The 18,668-nt window shown below is 41.4% G+C and overlaps 2 protein-coding genes across 2 annotated transcripts; one reads left to right on the plus strand and one right to left on the minus strand.

The window, feature by feature from the left end:
• The first annotated feature begins 4,468 nt into the window (after positions 1 to 4,468).
• On the plus strand, positions 4,469 to 11,624 carry LOC103721526 (plasma membrane ATPase). The gene is made up of 16 exons (XM_008811782.4): positions 4,469 to 4,525; positions 6,069 to 6,188; positions 6,282 to 6,518; positions 6,609 to 7,370; positions 7,527 to 7,649; positions 7,755 to 7,859; positions 7,945 to 8,089; positions 8,180 to 8,344; positions 8,440 to 8,678; positions 8,770 to 8,802; positions 8,964 to 9,045; positions 9,145 to 9,305; positions 9,428 to 9,601; positions 10,073 to 10,255; positions 10,384 to 10,565; positions 11,169 to 11,624. Exons 1-16 carry the CDS (start codon positions 4,469 to 4,471, stop codon positions 11,263 to 11,265), a joined length of 2,865 nt encoding a protein of 954 aa, XP_008810004.2. The 3' UTR covers positions 11,266 to 11,624.
• A 2,323-nt stretch (positions 11,625 to 13,947) lies between these two features.
• On the minus strand, positions 13,948 to 18,368 carry LOC103721527. Its single transcript, XM_017846283.3, has 4 exons — positions 17,992 to 18,368; positions 17,735 to 17,863; positions 15,483 to 15,721; positions 13,948 to 15,150 (listed from the first exon to the last, which is right to left on the minus strand). The coding sequence occupies exons 3-4, from the start codon at positions 15,717 to 15,719 to the stop codon at positions 14,458 to 14,460; spliced, it is 930 nt and encodes a 309-aa protein (XP_017701772.2). The 5' UTR covers positions 15,720 to 15,721; positions 17,735 to 17,863; positions 17,992 to 18,368; the 3' UTR covers positions 13,948 to 14,457.
• Positions 18,369 to 18,668: the final 300 nt, after the last annotated feature.

The raw sequence follows: 18,668 nt of genomic DNA on the forward strand, positions 1-18,668 counted from the left end.
AAATTAAAATACAGCATATCTTGGAGTGCATTAGGCAGCTTACTCTCCCCAACCCGAAGGATATTTTCAAAGTGGTTGGCCACATATAAGGCCACCCAGTCCACAGCCTTGTTAGCCTTTTTGTAGACATGCATGGCTTGAAAGGTCATTCCACCGCAGACTAAAGATCGAATGCCTCAAATCAGAGGGTATGTCATGTCTGCACCACCAACTGTCCACTGAACCCATCTGATGATCGTAGCTGAATCTCTCTTCCAACACTCCACAGCCGTGTTACCCAAAAAAAAAAAAAACTTAAGGGTTTGTTGGACCGGCCGGTATGGGCCAAGTGTTGTCTTTTGTACTCGAGTACGAGCATAGAAGAGTACAAAAAAGAATTGTTGAAAAAAAAAAGAAGTACAAAAGAGTGCATAAAAATACGTACGCTATCGAGTACTGATGAGCTGACAGAAGGCTCTAAAGAGTGTTTAACGGCAGCTGCTCGGCCACTCCAAGACCCGTCAGTGAGGTGTATTTAAAGGACTTTCCACGGCTTCTGTGGTTAAGTTCGACAAGTTGGCAAAACGGATAAAAAGAATTTATAACCTACATCATCGACGCACCGTTGGAACCATTCGACACAAGGTGGGTTAGGCTAAGACCTAAAAAAAATAATACCCTACACCATAGATATCAAACCAGCAATGCACAACAAAAACAAATCAAGATGAAAGCATGATGAGTGAAGCCTATAAAATTAGAGACGTGTGATCAATATGGTGCAGCACCATATGGTGCATTACCATATGATGCACATGATATATAAAATAATTTTTTCAATTTGAGATAAGTCTCATGATAAATAGAGCCTACAAATGAGAAATCTGGAAGATAATTGGTGTAGGGTATAATTTAACTATGGTCAGATACTTGTTCACCTAAAATAAACCAGAGATTCAAAATCACTCTAATACTCTATGGCAAAATAAAGATTGAGCGACCTGCGAAGGTGGACTTCTGACCCCAATGTTTTATGATGTATGGGATTGAAGGGATGGTTAGTTAGGAAGTTTCCCCCGGGACGTATATATTCCTAGTAACTTCCCTTAATGACATTTTTTTTTCCTTCTCTTTGGACATCCCAAGGCTATCAATTATTTAATATACTCTGTACATGATCCATAAACTTAGCCAAAGTATATTAAAATATATTTAATTTTTTCATGACATGAGATGTTAGAGCGAGGGGGCCGGGTAAAGAGTGCAATAGGTTTGAGGTATCACGGAATCAAAAAGAATTAAAATATAGGCCATTAAGGTGACAAAAAATTGTGATCTCCATGCACGCAAGTGCCTCATGATGAAAATGACAAATTTTTCTTACCAAAAATGTCTCATGAGTCTTTCTTTTTCGTGCGGTAAATCTAATGAATCTTTCAAAGACAACTTGATTGATGTTTAAACTATCATAGTATATTGACTCCAGCAAAAGGCCCATTATAGGATAATAAACAATTTTGGGGAAGAAAACAATGGGAAAAATATCACTTGTGATGCTTAATGGTGGGCCCTGCCAAGGTAAGGAAGAAGACTTTTGGTGAAGGGGCTGAGGTGGGCAAGAGATGGTTAGCTTTTTTTTTTTGGGGGGGGGGGGGGGGGGGGGGGGGGGGGAGAAGAAGTTTCTACACAGTTTGAAGAAAATTTTCCAGCTCTGATCATCTTGCCACGAAGCTGGTCTTCCGTCCCCTGCACCAAATCTCTCGGGCTGATAAATTTGAACCAGATCCGATTCGGTTATATAAAGCTAGGATTCTGCCAAATCACTTGGCCTCTAGTGAGGGAGAAAAATAGAACTACAAAGTAACAAGAGAAGAAAAAAAGAATGGAAAGCACGCAAGTGCCAGCCAAGGCGCATGAAAAAATATTCTTAACTTTGGCAATGGCAGACAAATTTCTATGGTTGGATAGGGCTGGAGTACGTGGTGAACGCACTCAAAAAGCTATGCATCATCCTAATCAGATGGTCTTATTTCTAATAGGCTATATTTATCACGTGCTTGTCCCGATGATTGGCTCATAGGAACGAGATAATCGGATTCACATGGTGCACAGCCATATTAGCGTATGCGATGCATGATATTATTTGTCGAAAAAACTAGAACCATCGTGGCCTCATGGGGCGCGTTTCCTAAAAGAAAATGGAATAAATAGGGCCAAATGCTTGGATAGAGGCGAAACCCAAAAATCCATGTGGCATAGATTTAACCAATGAGTATGTTGGGCATTTAAATTTCGATCTTGATGACCCGGATAAAAATGAATGCAATAAAATTGGACCAGATAGGTCGGTCGCGAACAAAACCAATTTCACTCATTTAAGCCTACGCAATGACAAAAATAAATAAAAACATGTTGGCTCTCTTGTTACATCAGAGTAAATCTTGATATCTTGCTAGTTATTTATATTTTAAATGGCTAGAATGGGTAAAGAAAACTTTAAAATAAGGGAAATTTGGATGATGGACTATGTCCGAGTTCAACTAAAAATTTGAAATATTGTTTGTTTCATCCTATATGGTATAGTCTTAAATATTGAAATAGAAGGAAAAAAAATTATGCACGATGAACTTGAAGAAATTATATCCTCTATCGTCTGCACCATGTGACCGTGCATGCACATAATTACTACTGTTCATTTTTATAGCAATGCATTTGGATAAGTACTTGATGAATGGAGCTTATAGAAATAAGTGGCTGTAACTGACAAATGTGAACTTACGGGGATTTATCTTGTCACGATATTGCGTATGGGAGTTGAATTAGTCCAATTCCCTGATAAAAGCTAGGTGCCAATGTGTCATTGTCTCGACTCTCGACAGAGTAATGCTACAAGAAAATCAGCTGTACTTGGCATTGCAGAATAGGATTTGCTGCAACGTTGTACTAAAAAGCACCAACTAACACATGGCACGTTGCAATGGAACTTTCAAACCAAATATAGTTGAAGAGATAAATGTGTTCTTGTACAAACCTTAGAAACCATGCTCATTGTTTTTCTTCAGAACAAATTACCTGGCTAATTATTAGAGCCTTGCTTGGTATCCATTTAGCCCCTATCACACAACAAGGCTAGAACCATATATTTTAAGACAACGATCTTTACCGAGTTTTTTTAATGAACTCTCCAATCCCCCCCTCGTCGCGAGAAACACCTCTCCTGCACCAGCCGGGTCAAGTCGAACCTGAACCATCCTGGAAGGAACCACTCGGTCTGAAACTGTTATTAAATTGGAAGGTCAATTTTGGCCTCCCATTGTAAGCCTCCAACACTACCAGTTGGGCCCACACAAATGCCCGCGCTTCGATGCCACCGCCTATTATAATTAATGCTGATTCCCCCAATTCCAGCCTACCAGAATTTAATAAGAAAGCATCCCCGTCTATAATTCTTTTCCGATATTTCTCACGACGTGCTTGCTTTGCCCGTGTCTTTGATCATGGAGCATCGATCCAATGGTCAGGCTCTTATAATCCTACGAATAGATAAAAACCGGAAGAAATAATTTTTTTTTTATTTATTACTGTATCTCCATAAAACACAATTTTTACCTAAATATTTTTAATATAATAATTCTTTTAATAAAAATTATATTTATTTTAATTAAAAATAAAATAAAATCTTAAAATTACATTTTTTTTGTCTTATATATATTTTTTTTGTGCATCCACTCATTAAAAATATTTTAATTATTTTAATGATATTAGATGGTGTGGACAAATATGTAAATAAAGAATTATTTATATAAACAAATATTAAAAAAATAAAAAAAATGTTTCAGCAGTCTGAACCGGGAAGAAAGGTAAATAAACCGCCATTGGTCCGGGTCAGAAACCTACCGGTCCGCGGCAGACCGGACCGCTGCATTATTGTCATCTCAGCCACCGAGGCAACGACCAGGGGGATGGAGATGGTGGGACCCAGGGTTTTGAAGTCAAAATTCGCCGACCTTGTTCACCGGCTCGCGGAGGCGCCCAACGGGATGGAATCAGACGGTGCGCCTCTCAAGGCGGGGCGACGGTGGGACCGGCACGTCAGCCGGTAAACGAAGGCCAGCCGAGGGGAGGGGTCCGAGGGGAGGGGCGTCCATCCGCGCGTGGGCGGGCGGGGGCGTCCCATGTGGGGCCCGCCAATTTGGACGGAGGGGTGCAGCTCTGGGGGTATAAAGCAAGGTGCCGATGGTACAACAAGGGCTACCGTGAGCCGTTCTCTATCCCTCTCTTTCTTCCCTTCTGTTTGCTTCTTTGTTTCGGATAGAGTGAGGAAGAAAAAGGGGGGTAATGCAGGCTTCCTCTAGTCTCCTCTCTTGCCACGGCTTGGGGTTGTAGGCTCTTTTTTTCTCTTCTGGAATTCCATTCTCTTAGCCGTTTGTGTGTTATTTTTTTTTTTTCTTGTTGAGGGGGGTTGTGAGCTGAGGAGGAAGGGGAGGAGATGGGAGGGGACAAGCCGATCAGTCTGGATGAGATCAAGAACGAGACCGTTGATCTGGTGAGCAGCTACTCCTACTGCTAATCTCGTATCTTCTCATTTCTTATCTTGTCCTTAATTCCTCTACTTTTTTTTCAGTCTAATTTTAGTTGAAATTGGCTTTTCTTTCAGTGAAATTTTATCCTCCTCCGTTGACTTTTCATGCCGATGTCTATTTTTTCCCATTATTTTTTTTATGTGGACGATGGCATGGAGATTAGTCGAAGGAATTATTGGTTTTTTAATGTTGTGGAACAGAGTGTAATCTCTTCTAGATCTACTGTAAAACATGGCTACGCTCAAGAAAAGACTTTTTTTTTCCCTTCAGAATAAAGGCGAAACAGCGGATTAGTCTTTTTTAGGCAGTCTTTCTCTCCATGCAGTACGATAAAACAGAAATATTTTTTTTCCTAAACATATATGTATTTTCGTGGTATACGATAAAATAGAACTAAATTTTTTCTATATATTTCTCGGTTCTCGGGCTATCTTGAATTATTAAATAATAAATAAACAAATTCAATATTTAGAATTATCTGTACTAAATCTGTTAAAGGCTATGGCTATTTCGGAAGTTAGCTGATTTGCTCCTTCGAGAGTCGTGACCGGGGAGTTCTTCTATTATCTATCATTTACACGGCTCTCAAAGTCTACGCGTACGGTGATCTTGGTTGAACGTTTTGTTTCCTCGAAACCTGCCTAGTTTTTTTTTGTTCTTCCGTGGTACTTCATCTTTTTTTTAACTTCCGAAATAAAAATAAAAATAAAAATAAAAATCTTCCGTGGTACCCATAAACGCGAACCTTTCGATGCTCATCGGACGGCTGCTGTGCCTGGAGAGTTAGCAAGTGGTATAGAACTGATCTAATCGGACGACAGTGATTTATGGGTCGATGTGATGACTTACGTTATGGGTGGGTTAGGTTAGCGACTTATCCTTTTTTATTGTTTGTGCGCATGGGAATGGGTCCGTCCGTTCATTGACTTGCAAGACACGATTTTTGTTGTTTGTATAAAATTTAATGATTCCGACGTAAGTATTGCCATCCACTGAGAAAAGTATCTCCATGCCAAACAAACCTTCAATTTATATATAAGCGGGCCAAGTCTATCCACGCTGTGAGTTGCATCAATTCTGTAAAGATTATTCTTCAAGTGGTTGGATTCTAGGATAGAACGGTGTAATTTGATTTCCTTTTTGCTTTTCCGCCATTCTCACAAGTCACAAGGTTAGAAGACGGGGAGTGATGGGTGCGTAGACTCACTTGGATCGCTCATTAATGAGCTTGAATTGGGAACTAGAGGTCTGCTTGGGTTGACTTCTTTACCAGCGCAAGAGACGGCTATGGGCAGGTTCCCGACTTTTTCGCTTTTTGGGGAGACGTCCCGAAATCCATCGACTTTTTGGCCGATCTCGGCCGAGTTTACGTCTGTGGAAAAGTTTTGCACTTTTGATTGGATTTTGTGTGGATTTGTCGGATAATTTTATTCTTTAGTGGAGCGGTGGTAGGAGAGCGAAGGTCGCGGCTGCTGACTTTGTTTGGGCGCTGGGTTTGTTTCGCAGGAACGGGTTCCAATAGAGGAAGTGTTCGAACAGCTGAAATGCACCCGGGAGGGTCTCTCGTCGGAGGAGGGAGCCAACCGGCTCCAAATCTTCGGCCCCAACAAGCTAGAAGAGAAGAAGGTCTTTCTTTTTCCCCTTTTTTTGCCCCCAAAAATTGATTTTTAACCTTTTTTTTGCGGTTTTCTGAAAGCTAGAATGATGATTTTGTAACAGGAAAGCAAACTTCTCAAGTTCTTGGGATTTATGTGGAACCCCCTCTCTTGGGTCATGGAGATGGCTGCTATCATGGCTATTGCCTTGGCCAACGGTGACGGGAGACCCCCGGACTGGGAAGACTTTGTGGGAATCGTTGCTCTGCTATTCATCAACTCCACCATCTCTTTCATTGAAGAGAACAACGCCGGCAATGCGGCGGCCGCCCTCATGGCTAGCCTCGCTCCAAAAACAAAGGTGAGAAGAAGCTCTAAGCTTTGTTATGAAAAAAAAAAAATCATATCTTTTCTTTAGACGGCGAATGAATTGTCTGTTCGATGCCTGTAGGTGCTCAGAGATGGGCGGTGGACTGAGGAGGAGGCTGCCATTCTGGTTCCTGGAGACATCATCAGTATCAAATTGGGAGACATCATCCCGGCCGATGCACGTCTGCTCGACGGAGATCCTCTCAAGGTGGATCAATCCGCGCTGACCGGCGAGTCCTTACCTGTGACCAAGAATCCGGGAGACGAGATATTCTCCGGTTCGACCTGCAAGCAAGGTGAGATCGAGGCTGTCGTGATCGCCACCGGAGTTCACACGTTCTTCGGAAAGGCGGCCCATTTAGTGGACAGCACGAACCAAGTCGGACACTTCCAGAAGGTCTTGACGGCCATCGGTAACTTCTGTATCTGCTCCATCGCGGTCGGGATCGTCGTCGAGATCATAGTCATGTTCCCCATCCAGGACCGCAAGTACAGGGATGGGATCGACAACCTGTTGGTCCTTTTGATCGGAGGAATACCGATCGCCATGCCGACCGTGCTGTCCGTGACCATGGCCATCGGGTCTCACAGGCTCTCTCAGCAAGGTGCCATCACCAAGAGGATGACTGCTATCGAGGAGATGGCCGGCATGGATGTCCTCTGCAGCGACAAAACAGGGACGCTGACCCTGAACAAGCTCAGTGTCGACAAAAACCTGATCGAGATTTTTACGAAAGGTGTCGATAGAGACCATGTCGTCCTATTGGCAGCCAGAGCATCCAGGACTGAGAACCAGGATGCTATCGATGCTGCCATGGTTGGGATGCTTGCTGACCCCAAAGAGGTATAGCTCGATTGATATCTCCATTGTTTATGTGTTCCATCTATCATCCTCCTTCACCAATAATAAGAATGAGTTCTTGAATTTATAGCAATATGCGAAAGTTCATTGTTTTTTCTCTTTAATGTTTAATGAAGTTAATCGATATATGATACTCAGGCAAGGGCTGGCATTAGGGAAGTGCATTTCCTCCCCTTCAACCCAGTCGACAAGAGAACTGCTCTAACTTACATCGATGCTGATGGCAACTGGCATCGTGTGAGTAAAGGTGCTCCCGAACAGGTACGATGCTTCCTGGAGTTCTTCATCCTTTGAATTTTCACATTATGTAACTCCCATGTACATATCATTTACGGCTTAATGATTCTAATTGGTCCATGGAAACAGATTATGAGCCTTTGCAACTGCAGAGAGGATGTCAGGAAAAAGGTTCACAATGTGATCGACAAATTTGCTGAACGCGGGCTTCGGTCGCTGGCTGTTGCAAGACAGGTTCATGATCGGAGTCATTATTACTTCTCTTGATAGCATAATGAATTCCTTATTCCTTATATTATTGGTCTTAACTCCTCTGCAGGAGGTTCCTGAGAGAACCAAGGAGAGTGCCGGGGGACCATGGCAATTTGTTGGCCTGTTGCCTCTCTTTGACCCCCCAAGGCATGATAGCGCGGAAACCATTCGCAGGGCTCTCAACCTTGGTGTGAATGTGAAGATGATTACAGGTGATCAGGCTCGTCCCTTCCATCACTTAGTTGCCAATTTATAATAGCTTTAGTTTGTTTTCTGTTCTTAATACAATTTTCTTCCTTCAGGGGATCAGCTTGCGATTGCTAAGGAGACCGGTCGAAGGCTTGGAATGGGAACAAACATGTACCCTTCCTCTTCGTTGCTCGGTCAACACAAAGATGATTCAATTGCTGGACTTCCGGTAGATGAATTGATCGAGAAAGCTGACGGGTTTGCTGGAGTTTTTCCTGGTGCGCTTCATGTGCATATTCCCTGCTGAGAAATCCGAACTCTAATATTTTCGATCGTGGTAACAGTGGGGAATTCTCTTTTCTCTCTGAAACAGAGCATAAATACGAAATCGTGAAGAGGCTGCAGGAGAAGAAGCACATATGCGGAATGACAGGGGATGGTGTGAACGATGCACCAGCATTGAAGAAGGCTGATATAGGAATTGCTGTTGCCGATGCCACCGATGCCGCGAGAAGTGCTTCCGATATTGTCCTCACTCAACCTGGGCTCAGTGTTATCATCAGCGCTGTCCTTACCAGCAGAGCCATCTTCCAGAGAATGAAGAACTACACTGTAAGCTCTATCCATCAACGTTCATCTTCCATGTCTTCCTTGTTTGCATCATTTTGTGGCTAATATCTCTTTTCTTGTCTGTCATTTGCAGATCTATGCAGTTTCCATCACCATCCGAATTGTGGTAAGTACCAAATAGAGATCAGACTCTGCCAAATACTAATCTCTTTCTGGTTTGATGGTTAGATCGCCAGATTTTTTCCACTTAGAACGTCGATAACTATTTTTCCGACCGAACTGCGACTACTTATATGACCTGCTCTCACTTCTTCCAAAATTTTGTAGCTTGGGTTTTTGCTTATTGCTCTGATATGGAAGTTCGACTTCTCGCCTTTCATGGTTTTGATCATTGCGATCCTTAATGACGGTGATTCCCTTACTAAATAATTTGATTCATACCATATGTATGCTCCTTCAACTTCAAAACTGACAGAGACTGCCCTCTTATGTGGTAATTTGAATGCAGGTACAATAATGACAATCTCGAAAGATCGAGTGAAGCCATCTCCGATGCCGGATAGCTGGAAGTTGAAAGAGATTTTCGCTACTGGTGTTGTGCTGGGTACTTATTTGGCAATAATGACTGTCGTCTTCTTCTGGGCTATGAAAGAGACTGACTTCTTCTCGGTGAGCATTTTAAATGCTCTTCTCCTATGTCTGGAACTGCTATTGGATGAGCATGGTTACTGATGCTGCCGCATTATCTACTAGCTAAAATTGATTTGTTCAATTATGATGCCATGTTGCAGGATAATTTCAAGGTTAGATCGTTGAGGCACAGCGAACACGAAATGATGGCTGCACTATACCTGCAGGTCAGTATTGTGAGTCAGGCCCTCATATTCGTCACCCGGTCTCGCAGTTGGTGCTTCGTCGAACGCCCCGGACTTCTTCTAGTCAGTGCTTTTTTGATTGCTCAACTTGTAAGTTCCCCCTTGTATATCTTTTAGTCTTTTTTCCATAATACATCAGTATTAGCAAATAGTGGTGTATGCCTATCATAATCACATCAACAAACATGTATTTACTTGCAAGCAATCAGAAAGGTTTAACATACGAGATATGTTTAAATGTACTAGCCCATCAAAATCCTTGACTCGTTGGAAGTGGACCTGGAAACCAGTGAGACTGTGGGATAGAACCTCATTCTTGCTCTTTATGCATGGCTGCAATGCTGATTTCCTTCACTTTCCACAGCTTGACTCTGCTATTTTCTACGAGCAAAGCTGAATTCCACTATCTGCCAGCCTCAATTATGCATATTCCACATCACATTTGGGACCTTGTCTGTCCTGATGATGCATTGCTAATTCTAGTTCTCTAGTTCTATTCGCATAGTGTCTACAAACAGCTGTTGTTACTGCCACGACCGAACTAAGATTTCCTATTGGCAGGTTGCAACTCTCATAGCTGTTTATGCCAACTGGGGTTTTGCACGAATTAAAGGTATTGGGTGGGGCTGGGCTGGAGTGATCTGGCTCTACAGTATTGTTTTCTTTCTCCCACTTGACTGGTTCAAATTTGCCACTCGCTACATTCTAAGTGGAAAGGCTTGGGACAACCTCCTAGAGAGGAAGGTATGGCACCTATTTCATGTCCTTTTACCTAATCATTATATATATTGCTTATCCCCTGATCAATGGCCCTCTATTCCTCTGGTTGCTTGCTGCTGATTGTTTGCATCCATTCGCTTTTCTGACTACAGACTGCCTTCACCACCAAGAAGGATTACGGAAGAGAGGAGAGGGAAGCTCAATGGGCTACGGCACAGAGAACACTTCATGGCCTCCAACCTCCAGAAACTAGCACTCTTTTCAATGAAAAGAGCAGCTACCGTGAGCTTTCAGAAATTGCCGAGCAGGCCAAACGGCGAGCGGAGATTGCAAGGTAAGGGGTTCTAAAATTCCAAGTACTTGTTGTAACTCTTCAGGTCATTGTGCTTTTCAGAACTTTTGCTGGAGGTTTTATGCACCAACTAGTCAAATATTCAGGGGCTTTTGCCAATATTTTTCTTTTATGATAGTTACAGCATTCACCATTGCTTTTGTCGATTGTTCCTATAAGGGCTACCTTTGGAGTTATTGCAAAGCTTTTGATCTCCTTTTGCATGATTCACCATGTTATACCGTAGGTCTTCTCCTCTTCTTAATTCCTAAATCTTCCTAAAAATTGTTATGCATGCACTCACCATTGCTTTTGCGTTTCTACCATGTTGCCTTCAACTGACTTTAAACTCCTTGAGTTCCTCTACCTTTTGTTCCTCACTCTACTTTTTCCTAATTTCAAACATCTGTTGCAACATTCTCCTACACCACATTGCAACTCTAATTACTTCGATTCATTTGGTTTTTCATCCCAATGCCTGCTATATAATCTCTATTTTTTTGGGCACTGATCAACAACAGTTGAAGCAGTACAAAGTGACAAATGAGAGTCTGGCATCTCTTAAATAAGATCAGTAACATCTGCCATTTCTGTATTCATTTGCAGGCTAAGAGAGCTGAACACTCTGAAGGGTCATGTGGAATCGGTGGTCAAGCTGAAGGGGCTCGACATCAGCACTATCCAGCAGAGTTACACAGTCTAGGAAAGAGACCTGGACGAAGTGATGGACATTAAAGGGAAGCAGAGGGCGCTTAAGATTAGAAGAAAGAAGTAGAAATTATGTCTGTATGCAATGTAGAGAGTGCAATGTAATTCTCCGACCCTGTCTCAGCAACCTACTTATATTCATTTTCCTCGTCTTCTCACCATGAGCAGTGCGGATGTAAGATGAAAATAACGCAAACATATCATTCCTCTCTCCCATTTGATAGAGGTTCCATCTCCTTTTTTCTTTTTTTTTTGTCTGTGGGGGGAGGGGCAGTGGTTTGGGTTATACTCCAAATCTTAGTTCTGTAAACTTGGTGAGGAAATTTGTTGAAGCGGTATTGCTACTTTGTGGATGATGGGAGCATGCTCCCTGCGTTTTGGTCCTCATCTGCACTTTATGCACCACGTTACCGTGCATGCAGCCAATCACAGCTACTTGTTTTCTGATCATCGAGCTACCATGCATCGCCATTTGGTGCACACAACATAAGATATAATTTCTCGTGATTAACTCCTGCTTCCGAGTCACATGATACATGGCATCGGCTCTTTGAAACATTACACCAATCGGCCGAACCCTCTATAAATGCCTCCGCATGGAGGAATTATTCGGTAGACTTAGTCTACCACGCCAGCTATAAGCTAGGCCAATGAAAATTAGACACATCAGCTAATATAAACTGCCTGCCGTAAGATTAATCATGATTAGATGAAACTAAAGAATTCCGGGAAGTCGTCTTCGCCCGGAGCGCGGCGTGTCGCCATCGTCGTCGCAGGCGTGGCCTGGCCTTTCCTCGCCAGTACCGCTTCCGGCTCATCAACGCCCGCTTCTTCTTCACCAACGGCCTCCGATTCGTCCATGTCGTCTCCGATTCCCTCTACCTCCCCAAACCGGTGAGCTTCAAGAAAGTCCTCCTCGCCGGGTAGGAGATGGCCGACGTGATCGTCGATTTCTCCCAATCGCCGACTGATTCGGCGATCCTCGCCAAGGACGCGCCGTACCCGTACCCTTCCGGCGACCCGGCCGACGAGATCAACGGCCGGGTGATGAAGTTCGTGATCGGGCGGCGGACATTAGTATTCCTGTTATTTGGCTAGCAGATTTGAACCGATGATGCAGTTACCTGTAAGAACAGATTCATTGATACTAATGGAGGTACATCAAAACAGGTTACAGAGGAAAGGGAGGGGTAGAAGAACCGGAGAAGAGCATCTCTTATTAGAAACAGGGTGACTTTTGAAGGTGCTTCTGTCTTAACTGAAGTTTTTTACCAAGGAGGTGGAATTTTGTGGGCAATCATTAACTCTTTGAAGTAAGTGTATGTATATAGGGTCGGGTTCAAGTTATATCTGGTGCAACTTTTAGAGACATTTTTTGAATCGAATGATGGGAGCCTTACATCTATAATCTAAGCTGTTAGATGTAATTTACTACTTTAAACTTCTTATATACAAAAAATCATATGATCTGATAACCACTAACATATACATCAAGCAATCAAAAATTGGATAGTTTAAATGATAAAAAAAACTAACACATGATGCATAGTCTAGGATCCTCAAATCATATAATTTTTAGTTCATAAATAGTTTAGAGATAGTAGATCATATTTAAGTGATTGGATTATTGATATGAGACCTCCACCATCCAATTCAAAATTAGTGATGCATCTCGTGTCTAAGGTGCAGATCAGGGACAATATGAGGTTCCACCCCTTCAAAAATGGTGAGTGCTCCTATGCTGAAGTTTGGTGAAGGTCAGCTTTTTAAGCAACATAAACATGAGAAGGGAGGAGAATGGAGTGACTTAATTTTGATGCGAGATTCCTTAATTCGAAGCTCGGTTGCCTCTTTGGACCCTTGTGAATTCATTTGACCTGCTCCTTAGTTCTTCTGAAGTAACATAGAGCTGAACACAGGCATTCCTTTTTTCTCTTATGAAAGATATCTATGGCAGGTTTCAGCTTTAGTTGAAGCAGATGATAGCGATAAAGATGATGGAAAAATGAAACTAAAAGGAATTGAGCTTCTCTTGTCGGCCAGAAGATTCAAACAAACTTTACCATCAGGGGAATTTTTTTTAGATATATGTTTTTTATTGTTTTCAGAAATTTTTATAAGGCCAATGCAGGTCTCAAAGGCAGACAAGACATGAAAGAGAGCTGGTTTTTGTTATTAGCTGTACAAAAGGATCTCATCTTTTTAGTACAGATCACACATATTTGTTTTGGAAAATTGATTCAACATTGTCATAATGTACTGGAGTAATGTATGTGAAGTCTGACTGGTTCTTTATTCGGAGGAAGATGCATTTTATAAGATTTTCAAATCCTTTTCTTGCATTTCTTCTTTGTTCCATCCTCGTCCCCCCAAATTCCCATGGTGCATTGCCAGCTCTTGGCCAACCCTTGTGCTATCTACATTTTCCTATGAGTTTGTTTTGTTTGACTACAATGATTGTAGTTAAACATAGTTGTTTGCCTATTCCCTAAGATCATTTGATATTCCATAAGAAAATATCCAAAACGTACTCTTAGGCCTATGATGAGTTCATTCCTTTGAAAACCATGGTTGTACTACTACTTTCTGAACCAATGGCAAGAAAAGAATAGAAACGCAGCACATATACCAGCCGAATCAGAAAAAATAATAAATTGGTAAATAAGGAGGAACAACATGAGAAAGTATCATATCCATGCAGAAGAAAGATGTTAGCTTGCATTTACGTATAAAGAAGTTTCGAGTCAGTGTTTACAGACAACAGAAATCACCTTGTTATTATTGATCATGGCTTTCCATGTGTCATCATGACTCAGTAAAATTTATTCTCATAATGTGCTGCTGAAGATGAGAACCCCTTGTAAAAAACTTTGAAAGAGAAGCTAATTTACTCCTAACTGCATTAAGACTTGGAGTTTGTTTAGTATTTTGCCAAATCAGCTACGTTCTTCCACTGACTAAAATCAATCTTGAAACCCATAAAAACTGATCCAATGAAAGAATTGAAGCTCGAAAGCAATAGCCAGAAGAGTATGAGAAGCAGTGTCGAGAAGACTCTGTAGATTTCAGGAAGCATGTTCCTGCATGCGAGCTGTCACCTGCACTCGAATGAGTGCTGATACACCGAAGCTGAAACTCCATCGAACAGCAATTGCCTAAGCCCAAAAGATGGGTACAAGTTTCGAAGTTACGTCTCATTCAAATTGAAAGCTTGGAAAAGCCAGGGGGGCCTCTGCAAGCTTTCTCTGTCGAATCCGGTGGAGTTGTCGCTGCATTCCTCTTCTCTCTCTGGCCTGGAGGTTGTAGACGACAAAAGCAGTGGCCTGGTATCACTTGGAGTTGATTTAGAGCAGCTTATTTCATTATTCAAGCTAAGCCAATGTTTTGATCTCTTCTTATCCGTGCCACATCCTATGCTGAGTGTCAGCCCAACTTCACTCTCGTCCTCAGTCCACAAATCCGAGCCTTCTGTCTTAATTTTTTCTTTGAGATGCTTAGCCAAGTTGGTGGTCTGATCTTGGGTATGTCTAACTTCTGTGAAGGCGCAGTTTTCAGCAGGCTGTCCAAGATCGAAGCCCTTCTGCGCTCTTAAAGGGTCTTCTGAGCAGATCCTTAGCTCTCGCGAGCTTGAGCCTGCCCTTGTGTTGTAGTGACGTAGAGAACTGTACTCTGAGTTTAGATGTGCAGTGAGGTGATGTGTGCTATTGACATGAGAAGAATGACTGGTCTCTGAGCTAGATGTACTGCCGCGAAATCTGGTCCTCGTATCTGCAAAGCCTCTGGAAGAGGCAATTGTGGGAGATTGGAGCTTCTCCTCTTTACCTCTCATCTCAGCCATAAGCATCTTCTGAACTCTGTATAGCTGATGGAGATCTTGCACCTGCAATATCCAATCCAAAATATGTGCTTCAGTACTTCATTACAAATGATGATGATGATGAAGTAATAACGGTTGGCAGAATAAGAATGCCGAGATGGTATATGTGGTAGAACTAGGCAGGAAAGAGAAATGTAAGTAAAAGCGCGAGTTGTTAAGTAATGAAGACCCAAAAGAAGATTTGCAGAAGCCCCGGGAAAGAGAGGGGTCTGAAATTATGTTGAAGGGAGCAGATAGAGAAGAAGAACACAACTAACAAAGAAGCGGCACAAGCGGATTCAGAAATCTCTCAAATCCATAGAAACAAAAAGTGAGATACGTGAGCACAGTTTCACCTGCTGTCTGAATATTTCTTCTTGCCTCAGCATCGTATGCCTGATGGATTCTCTGTTGTTTTGCAATCTATCCATGGACAACTCTTGAATATAATTGAAAGTAGTCTGGGTGCCTGCCTTGAGCAATATATTATTTAGTCTGTCCCAAGTATCTGGAGTGTTCGGATCAGTAGTCACTAGAAGACGGCTGTTCTTAAGCAAGCTGGTGAAGACAGTGCCATGTAGTTTTGTTCCCATTCCTGCAACAATAAGTGATCATCTCAGCTATTTTTCTTCATAATGATTAACCATCCTTGTATCAGTAAAGACTCAGAAACCATTGCATTTGCATCATGTACATAAAGACAGATGAATGATAAACATGTGCATGTATCCCTCCACACATGCGCGCGCGCGCATATATATATATATATATATATACCATTGCATTTGCATCATGTACATAAAGACAGATGAATGATAAACATGTGCATGTATCCCTCCACACATGCGCGCGCGCATATATATATATATATATATATATATATATATATATATATATATATATATATATATATATATATATATATAGAGAGAGAGAGAGAGAGAGAGAGAGAGAGAGAGAGAGAGAGCTTATTATAATGTAATGGTATAAAAATTCAGATATTCAATTGTACTTTGAAGACTAATATTGGACCTCAAGACTATTCAGAACCATCCGCACAGGCAATTAATAATAAATTCTAGTGCCAAAATGTGTCTTCCTCAAATAATGATCTGGTCATGCATGTTAATCTGCTGATTGCTCCAGTCACAAAATTATGTGTCATGAGTGCATTCCAACAGAATCAAGATTTAATCAAAACTTAAAACTGTACTTCCAATCAAGAAGAGACAAAATATAGATAAACAAAATAGCTGCATTCATCCCTGAAAAGAAAAGAAGTATAATAAAATTAATTCAACTATACTCTTGAAACCATATTTATCTTTTACAATACTCTAGAATTACAAAGATGAGAAAGTTTTGAAATGAAAAGGAGCAGAAGTGCTATTTCATCACTGCATCTGCAACTTCTAGCCACACGATTCGTGCCATTTTCCTAAAATTTCTATCATCAGTGTACTACAATCAACGCCATCATCAGTTTGCCAGCCTCAAAGTTTTGTAGTCAATTCAACAAGGAAATATTGATTACAAGAACTCGATTCAGGTACTAGAAAATCTGCGAGCACCGGAACAAGAAGCAATAATAGCTCAGCACAATGCACAATTTCTTACCTGCTTGGTCCATAGAGGCCCTGCTGCAGCAATGCAGTCAAGGGATCTGCCTCAGATTATAAAGAAACTAGTTCTTTAACAACCTCACAAATGATTTGAACAGCCATGGTTTTGCTATTCCTCGACCGCAAAGAACGAACAGCACCCTCTTGCAGAGAAAGAATGAAAATAGGGAAGAAGAACAGTGTCTGAAAAATAAGAAATCCGACGTTTCCTTGAGAGATCATAGCAAAGCTCAACTTTCTTCGATTGAGTGCAAAGATAAGAGGTAGAGATCTGAATAAGTTTGTAACTACAGAGAGATGGAGTTACAGGAAAAGTTTTCTAATTCGAAGTAGACCTACAGTATCCCAGGATAGGATAGAAGACCAGCAGCTGGAAACAGAACATGGTGAATTCAAATAAAGCAGAGGTGTGATATGTTGTTGTGTTCTTCTAAAGCAAGGAAGGCAAGATATATCTTCCTTTAGAAATTGAGTTCTTGGACTAATAGCTACCTTATGGGTTTCATTAAATTCTGGTAAATCATATAAAACCACATGTGGTTAGTCTCTCAATAATTGTTTTCCCCCTCTCTGGGAAACATTTATTAGTAGAGGAAAAGAAACTGTCATAAGAACAAAATACATCTTTTTCTGAGCTGAAGAACAAAACATATCTTGAACAACTTAGTGGTGAGAAGACTATTGCTTCTTCTTCTTCTTCTTCTTCTTAGAAAGTAAGATGACTATTATTGTTGTCCAATTGCAATGCAACACCCACTTCAGGTTTCTGCTAATTCTCAATAAAAGGCTTCTAAAATAAGACCTAGAAAGCTCCAAGAAGAGAGCATAGCTCTTCTAAGTAAGTGCATGACATGTTTAAGACCCAAAAGAGCAAGATTACATCATTTGATCCGAATGAAGCACACTTAAAAAGCAATCAACAACAAATTAACAAAGTAAAGGACTCAAAGGTGTTAAGGGAAGAATAGGAAGGCAGTATAATTCACCTGCAAGCGCCGTTTCTGCTGCTTATCGAGCATCTTCACCCCCACCAACCCTTCTCTCCTCCATCCAAAATCCCCTTAAATAACCAAAGAAAGCTGGAACCCGCGCATGAACAAGCAAGCAATGACAGGCTGTGAAGGTGGGCAGGCAAGAAAAAGGTGGACAAGCCTCGGCAAAATCAGATGGGAATTGTATTATATCCACAAGAAAGGACCAAAGACGCTAGCAATTAAAACAAAAACACAAAAACAAGTCTCACTCATCGACATAAGCCATCTAAGCATGTGAACATAATATCCCGGACAGCTCTTAGAGAGGACATGAAGATACCAAGATGCTTTTTGGCCTGATGCTTCCTCTCTCTGTCTGTCTGTGTGTGTCTCTCTCTATCCCTCCCTCCAACTTCCCTGGACAAAATCAAATCCTTTTCATGGCTTCAGTTCCTTTAGAGGTCTAGAGGTACCGATGCGTAGGACCTACACATGTGGTTTCTACTCTTTTCATCAGGATCGCTTTTTTAACCAACCAGGATAGATAGTATGCTTCTTTTTGATGGTAGGATAGATAGTTCAGCTTTTCTTGGATGGGCTTTTTCTATAGCAGAAAATGGTGATTACTTACAAGGCATCAGATAATAGCAGGGTAAAACAACTAAACTTTTACTTCTTACAACATAAATCTGATCCATTTCTTCACTAGATAACATTCTCCAAATTCTATTCCTGGTATAACATGAAGAACTTTTCCTCAGATCAACAAAGGTGGTAGTATCTTAGATTTGTCATCTTAAACCAGTGCCAACCCCTTCCATTGGTGCAAAGCTAAAGTTTTTCTTGGTGGGGCTTCTCCATAGGATAAATGGTACACCATAAATAAGAGCAAACACAGACCAACTAAAATTTGCAGGGCTATGCATCCCTCAAAACGGAAAATGAT

The sequence above is a fragment of the Phoenix dactylifera genome, chromosome 7 (assembly GCF_009389715.1).
Source record: "Phoenix dactylifera cultivar Barhee BC4 chromosome 7, palm_55x_up_171113_PBpolish2nd_filt_p, whole genome shotgun sequence".
Lineage (NCBI taxonomy): Eukaryota > Viridiplantae > Streptophyta > Magnoliopsida > Arecales > Arecaceae > Phoenix > Phoenix dactylifera.

Excerpts from the sequence above, each read along its gene's own strand:
- LOC103721527 (XM_017846283.3), bottom strand. The coding sequence starts at position 15,719 with ATGGGAACAAAACTACATGGCACTGTCTTCACCAGCTTGCTTAAGAAC. Across the intron at positions 15,151-15,482 it reads AAGAAATATTCAGACAGCAG|GTGCAAGATCTCCATCAGCT; the intron begins GTGAAACTGTGC and ends TGGATATTGCAG.
- LOC103721526 (XM_008811782.4), top strand. The coding sequence starts at position 4,469 with ATGGGAGGGGACAAGCCGATCAGTCTGGATGAGATCAAGAACGAGACC. Across the intron at positions 7,371-7,526 it reads TGCTTGCTGACCCCAAAGAG|GCAAGGGCTGGCATTAGGGA; the intron begins GTATAGCTCGAT and ends TATGATACTCAG. Across the intron at positions 8,803-8,963 it reads CCATCACCATCCGAATTGTG|CTTGGGTTTTTGCTTATTGC; the intron begins GTAAGTACCAAA and ends AAAATTTTGTAG.